Below are 12794 nucleotides of genomic sequence, written 5' to 3'. Positions count from 1 at the left end.
GCTGAATTGAAATTCTAGCGGTTATCTTCAGTCTCCTCATTCATTGGGAAAGCATAGTGGTGTCCTTGTTTGAAAAGCACTTTAAAGACTGATTTTTAAGACCAAGACCAAGACTATGGGTATTATTTATGAGTCCTATAATGACAATTTTATTTAAAAGTAATCTCATTTTATTGTCACAGCAGGTTGTGGATTACACCTTTATGTGACCAGCTGATCTTTTTTGTAGACTTCCATCCCTTTGCCAACAGTGAAAATGCAAAGTGCTTTTTGATGGGCAAAAAATACAACATCCATGCTAATAACATGGCTGAAGGGTATTTTTCCCATCGCTTGTTCACTCTTATACTTTGAATTTATCAGCCATTATAAATGTCTCTGCCAATATATGGACTAATAGCTGAAATAGCCAATATATCAGAAACATATTGGCACAAATTGTATTTATAATTTTCTAAAAAAAATTTAATGTTCCCCACATCCATCCCTAAGATTACGGGTACAAGACAGAAAAAACCCCAATTTGATATAATAACATAAACAGTATACATAATAGGGATGGGGGGACTCGTTCTCCTTAACTCACCATCAGTTCATGAGTGTGCCATTATTATGTACATTAACAAGACAAAAACAGCAGCATTATGATAGCCATTCAGTGAAAGGCAGCCAGGTGGTTCTGAATCTTTCCAGAGAGTTGGCTCTACTGTACCTCAGTTTTTATAACACAACATAGAAAGCATTTCTCTAACCCAGATTTTAAAGAATGGAGTCTTGTCTTTTTGACAATCAAGAAAATACATCTGTGAGATGTTAAAGGAGCAAACACAATTGTCTTTGCTGGTGCTGCGGAAATCGTGACCTCCAAAGGCAGGAGAGCCACAAGATGGAGATGCCACTGTGTTTTGTCTACACAAGAATTTCAGGGCCTCAAAAAATATTCTTCCGAAAACTGTTCAATGATTGGCTGTGGCAAAACATGCGAGCTGGAGTGGCTGGTTCTTGATGGAAGTGTAAACACGTTGAGCTAATATTAGGATATATTTCTGCAAGCTTATCATTTGAATAGTGTAGATTAAGAACACATTTTAGGCAATTTTTCTAGAGCCTTTGTTTTGCTCCATGAGCATAGATGAATACTCTGAATGTTAGTGTAGATTTTGGATATGTTACTTTTTGCATAGGGATTCAAAGTGAGTATATCATCTGTATTATTACTAGCTGGCAGATATGAGCCTGAAATTGTAAAAATGTGGAAAGGATTTTGGAATGTTGCAGCTTTTCTGCAATGCCTCCAATGACACACATGTTCAGGTGTTTTTGTTTATAACTTCAATCTCAAAATATTATCCCTGTTTTCCACTCTCTCTCTCCAGGGGCACAGTATGCCAGCAACAGAAGGACCACTACCCCAACTGACACCTCAGCTCCCTGGTCAGAAAGAAACACCCATCTGCACCAGCTCCATCCATCACAGTCCCTTCATCCTCCAGCTAGCACCGGCAAGCCCGTCGGCTCCGCTCATGGCCTCCTCGGGCCCAACAACTCCATTCAGGGTCCCGGTGGAGCTGCACCCGGAGTCAGCCCGGTCCTCGCTTGGCATGCCGCCATTAGCGCAGCCCGGCAAGCGCAGGGCGATCCTGAAAAGCCCAATATAAGTTCACGTCCCCCAGTTTGTACCACTTCTACGCCAGCTCCTGTGGGCTCACTGGCACAGAAGAAGAGGCAGCAGTATGCCAAAAGCAAAAAGCAGGGAGGATCCACCAGCGGCAGACCGCCCAGAGCCCTTTTCTGCCTCACCCTCAACAATCCGATCCGCAGAGCCTGCATCAGTCTGGTGGAGTGGAAGTATCTTTTAGCTCAGGGACCAGCAGGCGTCTGGGTGTCTCAGTGCATTTGGTGTCTTTGTGTGGATGGATTGTGTCACAGAGCAGCGAGTGAATGAAAGTATAAATGAATCTGTCAGTGAGATAAATAACTCAGTTTCATGATCTGAAATTGGATGCTGATTCCAAATTCTGAACTTGTAATTAGAAGGGAGGGTCCATGGAGACGAGTCATTAGCTAAACTGCTAGTTGGGGGATGGATTAGAAAAACAACGGTTATATGCAAGTTTCGGTGAAATAAGGACATTTTATCATTAGCTACATTTCTATAACTTTTTAAAAATGTGCATATACCCCCCCCCAAAAAAAAATCAAAAAACTGTTAACAGGATAATGACAGTTATCTTAATCTATTAGTACGATATAAAATACTTTTAGTGGTCTTACTTACCGTGTTCCTTAACCACCTCCTTTCAGGCCCTTTGATATCTTTATACTGCTGTCTATTTTTGCCAACTGTGTGGCCTTAGCCATCTACATCCCCTTTCCTGGAGACGACTCCAACTCTACCAACCAAGAACTGGTGAGTAGTAACAAGGATGTTATTCATGTAATCGTGTGTTAACCCTTTCAGTTTATGTATGCCTGTTTGTGGTCAGCTGGGTGTACTGTGGGACGGTGCAGGACTTCAAAGGCTTGGTTAGGTGTCATGTTACACATTTGGATGATTTTGTTGTTGTTTGTAGTAGAGCAGGGCGATATGATCAAAAATATTTATCACGATATACATTTGAAAATTTGTGATAACAATATAACCGAGGATATAACTGACACTAGACAAAATACTTTACAACTCCACAACTTTATTAGTGCAAAAAACAAGCAAACCCATCAATGTATTTTCTAAACAAGCAGCTTTTATGTGCATTAAAGTTATATAAAAATTTAACAGTGCAAATGCAAATTCCTTGCTGACAGTTTAACCAAAAGGCATTTCCAGTGGAAATTGGCCGACATGTCCTCAGCATAACCATGTATAATATCCACAAAACTTAAAAAGAGGTTATACACACACAATACGGTAATATTATGTTGAAGCGCAGTACGTATCACTCCGCGAGGTTCCTGCCTACGATAGCCGTAATGCTCCGAAAATCAATCAAGCGGTGCGGCCTTGTAGCTTAGCAAAGTCATACTGAAACATTTGACAGATTTTCAAGCGACGTGTACCACATAAAATCATTTCAAGGTCAGTAAACACAACCAGAATTCATACATAAAGCACACGGGATTATAAGGGGCACTGTCGATTTTCAGGAAAATCAAAGGATTGATTTTAAGTGTGCCGTATTTTCCAAAAAAACACAGTAATAACGACAGCCCGCTTGCATGCTCTACCAAAAATAGTGCTTTGTTGTATATCTGACGGACGAAAGCTAAACCAGTTCCACACCACTGAAGTTGCAGCATTTTTACAAACCAATTCTGGTTCATCCGTTTCATTCAACGATCCGCTTTCGCCCTTCTCATTTTCCGTCGCCGCCATGCTTTTTCCGCCGTGTGCATATGAAAACAAAGGCACTGCGCATGCACGTTTTACCCATATTCTACCGCGATATTTCATTTTCTTATCGTTGCCCAACATTATACCGGTATTACCGTGAACAGTAGGATATGGCCCAGCCCTAGTTCGTAGTCTTACTTAAAGTCTAATGTGAAGCCATTTTAATAATGAATGTGAGGGGGCATACATGCACTTTGCAGCTTTTTATAACCTTTATTGTGGAAGATTGATGCTTTGAATTTAAATTGAAGCCATGCACATAGAAAAGTCTGAAATTAGGTATTTAGGTAGATTTTTAGTTTATTTGGAGAACATGCAGTGCAAACATTCAGAGCGGGCTCCTATACAGCTCTGATGCAGGAGCTGCCTGAGTTGGGTTGAAATGAATTGTTTTTCTCTGCTTAAAACAAAAGGAACACATCATTTGGGGCCTCACATGCTAAAAAACAGCTTGACTAGTATTTGAGGGGTACAGTTCACTTCAGAATCAAATAAACATATGTTTGTATGTGGCCATTGATGTTATTTAGATTGTTTTGTGTATACTGCTCAGTTTGGGAGATGTTGACTGTAGAGATGCTTGCAGCCTCTTGAATATAACAGAACTAAGTGGCACTTGCTTTGTGGTGCTCAAAGTGCCAAAAATGAATTTGATTAGTTATTTTTCGAGAGTTCAATTTTTTTAATGCTAAACAGCAATAACAGGTGATACTCTTGTGGTTTCATTTTTCGTGTCTTTTTATACTTTGCTTTGCCATGTGTGCGTTTGCAGATGCTGAATGCACACCATGCATCATGCTGTTAGCTGATTCCACTTCCACTATTGTCATCGGCCACATAAAAACACACAATGGCTATACACTTTTGCATGAGATTGATGTGCTGGACGTGCGAGTTTCGTCAGAGGGCTTTCCCGGCAATATTTGAATAGATGTGTTGGGTTTCATTGTTTTGTTGGCACACAAACAAACACTGGTGCGTGCATTTATGAAAGCATAAATGAACTGCACACACATGCACACACCCACCCACTGGGTCATCCCTCTGCGTGTCACACAGCAGCTCCCAAGAGGAGCACTGAGGTGAAAAGACAGAGACGGAGTTTGACATAGAAACCAGTTTGTTTTGTTGACTCCATAATTACAGTGTTGTCTGGCAGCATCAAAGCACAAACAGAATAATAGTTATTACTTTACAATGCAAGAAAACAATTTTAGATCAGATCTTAGAAATATCATCGTTTTTACGTGTATAGCACCAGTTTAATGTTTTTTTTATTAAGATCATTTTTGAGAAAATAGAAAATTGATTTTTTGCACATGTGATTAAATCTATCTGATGAGTTGATTTGTAGGTTTTGTGTACATTCACACAAACTGTATGCGAAGTGAATAAACTGTGTTTGTGTTTTACTGTTGTCTGGTTTACCGTTGAATGTCCAGCAGATTGTAATTCTCATCATAGACATGAGTCTAAAAAGTTTCACCGTCAACAACGACATTAACAATGACTCTGTTGGATTTGTGTCTCATGTGAGCGTGTCAGCGAGCCAGCATTAACAACAGCACGGCGCTGAAACGAAACCATCCAACTCGCATTTTATCCATTTTGTTATTTACACCTGTGCTTTTCCTGCCGTCAGATGTCAGAGTGCCTTCGGTAATAAACTTCGCATACAGTTTGTAATAAACTTTAAGTAAAATGAGCTTACTTACAGCTAACTGCTGACTAGTACTTATAAACACTTTTAAAAAATACATTAAAGCTGCATGCAATGTTTCTGTGTCTTTAAAGACTCAGTGTTTATTATTAGTGCTATAAATGTATAAATTATTCACTGCAACAATAATAAATAAAAACTTATAGAAAGTTATTGATTGTAATGCACTGCATTAAATTTTTAAAAATGTGTTTATGCTAGAACTATGTAAACTAAACTCATAATGAATTGTCTTAGTGACATGCACAATCTTAAATACTAGACTCTGCATCACTAATTTTGTTTTGATATCTGCCAAATTGTCAATCTAGAATCACAACTCTGAGGCTGCCATCAGTGGTTTTTATCTGTTGTCTCCTTGTACTGAAGTCACTGGTTACAAAACTCTGGCTTTTAAATATAAAAAATAATCATCATCCAGCTTAGAAGTTAAGTGGACTGATGAAAATGACAGAATGAAGTGACAGAAATCAGAAGCTTGTCCTTTCTTGTTTGTGCCCTTGTGAAAGTGCACACGTTATTCCTATTGATCCCCAATTGTCTCTTGAAGAAGGACATTTAACCTTCTGTCCTCCAACTTTACCCAAAATCTTCATGTCAGTGTGAATCTGATTGAAACAGCAGATGACCGGGCTTGTCACTGTGGCTATTCTCACTCTGTCTGACTTGTTCTGATGTGATAAACCTCAGGCATCTACATGTTCAAGGAAGTCTAAATATATTCAAGTTCAACCTCTCGTGTAAATGGCTCACAGAATTTTATACATTTATGTTTAGATGAAACAGGACTGGGCTGAGAAAAGACTGAAGGAAACTAACGGACAAAATGAGATACGTGCTGATTTAACTTGTGTGTTTGTGCAGTTTATGCCGCACTTTATTGCCAAAGGAGCAAGAATACATTTTCTCTCATAACTTTAACCTGCAGTGTCCTCAGAGGACTTTGTCATGTGCTCCAAACATTTATTTATTTCTTTTTCCGAGGCTGGCAAGGGACCTTCTTAGCATCATAGGGAATTGTGTGCATGCGTGGATGTGTTTGTGTGTGAGTGACTGAGAGACAGACACAGAAAAACGTAACATTTTCCATCAACAGATGGGGATTATTCACGCTGCCCAAGTCTCCGCTCGTCCTCACTGCACAATGTACAGTATGTGTGAGGAGGAGAGGAAAAAAAAGTATTATCTTTTTGCAACTGTGCTCTGTCAAAGTGAATTTCAGAGTCGCATCACATAACGATTTCTCCTCTTAAAAGGAAACACTTTAAAAAAAACCCGGAATTTTTATGTATTTCTTGTTTTGCAATAATTTAAAATGTGGTTAAAATATTTTTATCTGGTTACCTCCAATTCATTGTGTTTTGATGCTTATTGGCTATTGGTTACTGATCTTCAGAAATGATCAATACAATTAGAGCCTGATCAATATTTAAGACCGACATCAACATGATCAGGAAAAAAATATTTTAACTTTTTTGGCTTTTTTTTTTTCAGACTCATGAAACAGAAACAGATTTCCATCTCATTTGTTATGTGTAGTTATTTATATACACGTTTGCGCTCATCTCGCCTCTGCTCGGATCAGCGGGTTGTTTGTGGCATTCCAAACGTGTTGCCAACAGGAAAGTTGAAGGAAAGAATTCCCTCTGACAAACTTCACCTTAATTTATTGTTATTGTTAGAATGCTGATACCAATAAATCAACAACTAGCTAATACTGGCCGAGCAATAAATCAGTTGGGCACAAAATGATCATTCTCTTGGTTGTGTCATCTAAACCATTATTTTCCATAATTTGACAGAGAAAATAACTAAAAAATGGCAGATTTAAGAATCTGGAAGCTGTTATGTTAAAAAAAACCGATAGACTTTGTATTTTTCTTTGCACCTTCTGTTGCTTAAAACTGGACAATGAAAGCACCGAGAGTGAAACAAAGCAGTGAACTGAACGTTATTGACTTTGTAATCCTGTGTGTAAAATGCAGTTGTTTTTGGTTCAGCGGGGGATTACAGCTGCTTTAATATGTTACTGTATTATTTTCTTTATTGATCTTGTAGCTGATTGAGGTCGATTACACTTAGAGTGCTGGGATGTTCGCAGCACAGCAATACAATACATCATGTTTTATAAACTTAAGCATCGGAATGCTGATCGCTACTTACAAATGAAGCAGATTCTTTATTTAACTTGGGGCTCTATGCAATCTTGCAGATATTTTGTTGGAATTTGTAAAAGCTAAGAATTAATTGAGATGGCGTCAAAGGTGTTAAAGCCTCAATACACTTCAAAAGCAGTCTGGGAACGTATTAGCTGTTATCTGATAGCTTGTGTTGACAGTTCCCAGTGACTATCTAAGCTCAGGGCCCCTGAAACAGTGACTGATTCACTCACTGTTTATGAGTACATACACATAAAACAGAAAAACAAAAAGAGCAAAATATTCATCAGATAATATCCTATGGTTCAGAAGTTGCATCTTTACCAGATATATTCACTCTGTTCCTCTCCGTACACGCTGATTATTGTCATGAACCAAAGCCTGTAAAAACATTCCCAGTCAATCAGTAAATCTGCTGCTTATCTTCAGATTCTGCATATTTGTGCGTAGCTTTCTGTTCATTTTAGCAGTTCGTTTCAAGCTCGGTCGCATGTGCCTAAAGTCTTTGTAGTTTTATATAAGAACTGCTATAAATGGGGAAAGCAAATGTGAAAACTGGCATCTTAAAGTGGTCTTGTTCAATTATATGATCCGAAAACCACTTTGTTTCAAGCGCAATGTTCTTAGCAGAGTTAGAGGAGTTTTCATAAAGTGTGAAGGACAGGTCAATAAGGATAGTGTCTAAATGCACGGAAAAGACCACTGAAAAGATGTCATGAGGCTCTATAAGTGACAACACTCGAGCAGGTGCTTTGCACTTTTAGAGACTGTGTAGGTGTTTGATCAGCTCATTCACAGCAAAGGATGGGGAAGTGGAAAAGAAATAGATTGTTAAAAACAAAACTCTGGTAAATTTACCACAAAGAAAAGCAAAATGCTTTTAAATTGGCCCTCCATTGTCGTCTATATGCTCATCAAAGATAACACGTATACTTGAGTAAATATCTACACTTAGGATCCAGTTGCAGATTCTAGTGTTAATGCTAATGCTTATCTCATTGACCTACAGCTTATTTTACCAATAAAGTTTTGACATGTTGACATATAAATATTTTTAAATAGAATATTCTTAAATCACAGTGGTTTAAAGGTTTCAAAGCTTAATTCAATGCATGCTTGCCTGTTACAAAATACTCCTAAAAATGTGAAATGCATTTTAAATTGCTCCTCTGGTGAATTTTCATCCCGTTCATATGAGAAACAGTTAAGTTTAGGGCTGATCTCATCGGTGCTCGGTTCAGAAATGTGACTGTTTGCTGTGTATTTGTGGGTCTGTATATTTGAGATTGCGGATGAGTATCTGGGACTGAGCGAAAGTGTGCGTGTGTGTGAGCAGGTTGAGGGATTAAGCTGGCCAGTGGATTATCCGTCACTAAATGAGCGGAGGTTGCAGCGAGGGGAGGTGGATGGGGTGAACGCATGGATGATGGATTGGAGGATTGGATGAGTGGATGAGTGGAGAGATGTAGGGTGGGAGCTTATACGTGGGAGGGTCATCTAATAGAGAGGAAATTTGAAAAAAACAAAACAAAACCCAAACTCTGTCATGTGACTGAATCAAATTCTCTCCCCTCTGCTGTCAGATAATGTCTTTCTGTGTCAGACATGCTCTTCAGATCTCTATTTAAGCATCACTCACATAATCACATAATATGCACTCACTATGTCTACTGTCGCCCAACATACCTTTGTGTAAATTTCACTAGTATGTGGCAGATGGATACGTGTTACCATGGTAACCTGACCTCGCTTGAGATGAACAAAGTGATGAAAAAAAATATTACACCTGATGAAGTGAAACTTCATGTTCATTACAAAAAAATTGGATAATTGTCTATATAGTTAAGGACCTAACTGTAGATAGCAGTAGCCATCTCCACATGTGGATGCTTGAAATTGAGCATGAAGGTATACACTTAGCCTCAGACTTCTCAGTCTTCTCTGCTCATCTCTTCATCTCTTATTAGATGTGTCATCCTGTCTCCTTAACTACCTCAGCTTTTCCGCTTTGAAGCCTAGTTTTATGCTCAGATCTCTGTCTGTTCTTATTATTTTCTTTATTTAACACGCCTCACCTTTTCTGCATTCTGCTATTCTCTTCACTTCCCCTCACTGTGCAGAGTGGAGAATGCATATGCTGTTAAGCTGGGTAGTGATTCAGGAGACATGTGACAGCCCCTTTGACCACTAGCTGATAAACCTTCACTGCTGATCACCTCAGGAGCTCATTAAGAATCCAATATGAATCAGCTGAATGAAAATAGTGAGTAAGTGTGTCTGTCTGTGAGATCTTTAACCCAAGAAAATGTTCATGACTTAGGTGACATCTCGCATGTTAACAGAAAATACTGCTTGTCTTTTTAAACTACTAATGTGCAACTTTTGGCCAAAAACTTGCATTTTATCTTAACATAAGTTCAGGCTGTCTTCTTGTTCCACGCCTGCAGTTATCATATACAGCACATTCATTATCAGCCTGTTCCAGCTCTTTTATTAAAGCTTTGTGATATTAACCGTGGCCAGATATTTAAATCAAAGCTCATGGTTTGATTTTTTTTTTAATTTTTTTATTTATGGCTATACCATTCACTATTGGACTGGCCTGCAGGACCACTGACTGTTAGGGTGTTTCATCCACCTTCTTTGACTCATGTTTTACATACTGAAAGAAGCATTCAGCACATCGGACAGCGACAGCCACTCAGTCCAGTTTCTTTTATGTTGGGCACAACCAATGTTCCCTCTAATTTTTCATGTGTCTGAGCGAACACGTAAACTCCCTGAGCGACGCCTTGGACCACTGTGAGCAACAGCAGACGTGTGCACTGTGGTCACGCCAACGTCGAATCCATCCAAGTTACGTGTTTTATTAAAATAATCAAAATAATCACAGCATTTATGTTAGACTACTTTTAACTGCTTTAGCCCACTTACAATGAAAATTAAAGAAAATCTTGTTCATGACCCGTTTAGGATGTTAACACTATTGGAAGTAAAATAACTTGAACTCCAATTTTGAAAACACAACTTTCTTTCTTTTTTTTCTTTTTTAAAAAAAAAAAATAAAGCTCTGACTTGTATTATGAGTCTGTGGTCTGGGAGAGAGTCCTGTAACTCTCTGTGTGCAAAATACAGTATATAATAACCAATGTTGGGCAATTAATTATATAGTTAGTTCTTCAAAAAAGTAACTGAGTTTTGCAAACAAAGTTTTTTGCAGCTGTTTACCTAAAAATGCTGCAAAGGCGTTTTTTTAAAACAAACATTTCAAAATATTTACAGAACAATCAGCTGTTCTGCATCAAATCTGATGCCATACAAATTATTTGTGTCACTCCAAAAATAATTTCTGTCCACTATGAGACAAAGGAGAACAACAGCCTGATACCTGCAGGCCTGACAACAGGAGATGTATCACTCCTGTAACACCTGTAACATTCAGCAGTCACCTCATTGCTGTGACACACACAAGGAAACTTGTCAATTGTTCCGTCTGTCCTGCTCACATCTCCAATGGTTGTACAAGTTGTCAATAACGTGGCTTCACTCCACATCAGCCACGCCGCTTTGCTAGTTAAAACGCCGGTGTCGGTACATAAGGACGCTGTCATAGCCTGTCAACGACGTTGATTAGCTGCGCATATACGAATGTGAATCGCATCATTGGCTGGACTATGGGATAAGGTGGCATCGTTCTAATCCCATACGGGAGCAGCCAGTAGCTGTTTTGCAGTGTTAGTACTGACTAACACTGCAAAACAGAATTGTTAACGTATTTACTTTAATTTTTTTTTGTGTGCGCAATGCAGACTTTTTTCTGCGCAGAGACCGTGCCAGTAGTGCGCAATTGCGCACACGCGCAGCCTAGGGGGAACATTAGGCACAACATATAAATCAAATTAAATCGCATCCAATCGTCATGGTGGACTAAATAAGATGAAGTATATCTGAAAGTGTCGGATCAAGAAGAGCAAATCTGATCAGTGTAGAATCTGTGTCTGTGTTTGAACAGTTCATGTTATCACTTAAATAATTAAAAAATGAATTATATGATATCATATATTAGCTTACACCAAACCCTCCACCCCTGGGGCTGTGAAGCTTGGGCTAGGACCTGTTAATGTAGTAAAGTGTGGAATAGACATTTCTGGTTTGGTTCACCTGTGTGTTGTAAAGCACACAAGCTAAAAAAAACTTTTTAAAAAAGCGCACAAACTACTACCTTTAATTATGCTCTAATACCTATTAAAATAAGGCTCTATTCAAATAAAGTCCACTTTCATTATTTTGGGTCAAATGGTTTCTCCAGTGTTCTAGATTATCACAATGAATAATATATTTTTGCTTATATAGGAAGAGGATGACTCATTGCTTAGCTCCATTCGTGTCCTTGCTTTGTAAACCTGGCATGAAGGGAAGAGAGCAGGCGTGATACTGAGAGAGAAATTGTATTATCAGTGCTGCAGTCAGTGGGAGACATATAGGCATTTAATATTGATGTGACAATTTGTACATAATGAACAATCATGGAAGAAAAAAAAAAGCAGACAATTTTTTGATAACAAAACAAAAATTTGTTTAACATTTGTTAATTTCTCTGATGTGTTTTCTGAGTAGTTTTCAGTGTATCAGCCCACTTAACCTGATTGGCTGTGTGTGCAGTCTGTCCTCATTATTGGAGTCAATTTTTACTGCATGTGGGTGAGCCTTCACATGAACAGCATGAGTCAGAGATCAAAGGTTGAATAATTTTTTGGCTAATGCTGGATATTAAAATTAAAACCATGGTAATGAGCCACATAATTTTCTGATTAAAACCATAGGCAGACATTGCAGGAGGGTTGTTTCACTGTTAGTCATAACATGAAGTCAAAGCACATACCATGGAAAATCCATGCTTCGCCTAAACTTCATTCATCTTGATTGTAATATAAAAATTGTTCTCACAAAACCTGCCTGAAAAAAAAAACAACCCATCCCTAAGGTTATTTTCAAGTGGGGATGGGGTGGGGGTGCATTTGTAGCCTAGCCCAGCTGACATCGCACAGTAGGTGAGGTACACCCAGGGTAGGTCACCAGTCGATCAGATTCCTAAAGCAGAGACAGGCAAATTTTGAAGCTCACACGGACGCCTACAGACTGTTTAGAATCATTATAATTAACCTAACAAGCCTGTCTTTGGAGACATGCTTGGAGAGGAAGCCAGAGCACCTGGCGATAACTCACAAAGGGTTGCGGTTGAGGGAAGTTCATGAACCACTGGACCACTGTGCTACCCTGTATGTGTGTGCATATTTATGTGTATTTACATTCATCCACTCATTGTAAAAAAAAAAAAAAAAAACTGTTTTAAAAATTTAGGATTCTCTTACAGTAATAAATTGTTTTTTGTGCGCGACCACAAATGAATACAACAAATGTTAATTCTTTTAAGGAAAAACGGTAAGAGCAAGGAATTTAACGTTTTTATTGTATAACAAAGTTCTGATTATTTAGCAAGTGAAAAAAAACCTATGGGAATTTA

The 12794-nt window shown here is 38.5% G+C and overlaps 1 protein-coding gene across 13 annotated transcripts in view; it reads left to right on the top strand.

Moving 5' to 3' along the window:
* Positions 1-12794, top strand: part of cacna1db (calcium channel, voltage-dependent, L type, alpha 1D subunit, b) — an 88299-nt gene that overhangs the window by 2496 nt on the left and 73009 nt on the right. For all 13 annotated transcript variants that reach the window (XM_026154064.2, XM_080294980.1, XM_026154068.2 and 10 more), the window contains exons 2-3: positions 1377-1848; positions 2305-2410. In XM_026154064.2, the coding sequence (XP_026009849.1) occupies positions 1377-1848; positions 2305-2410 (578 nt within the window). The remainder of the gene's footprint in view (positions 1-1376; positions 1849-2304; positions 2411-12794) is intronic.

Source organism: Astatotilapia calliptera, chromosome 20, assembly GCF_964374335.1.
Source record: "Astatotilapia calliptera chromosome 20, fAstCal68.1, whole genome shotgun sequence".
Lineage (NCBI taxonomy): Eukaryota > Metazoa > Chordata > Actinopteri > Cichliformes > Cichlidae > Astatotilapia > Astatotilapia calliptera.
This window is presented reverse-complemented; position numbering and strand designations above follow the sequence as displayed.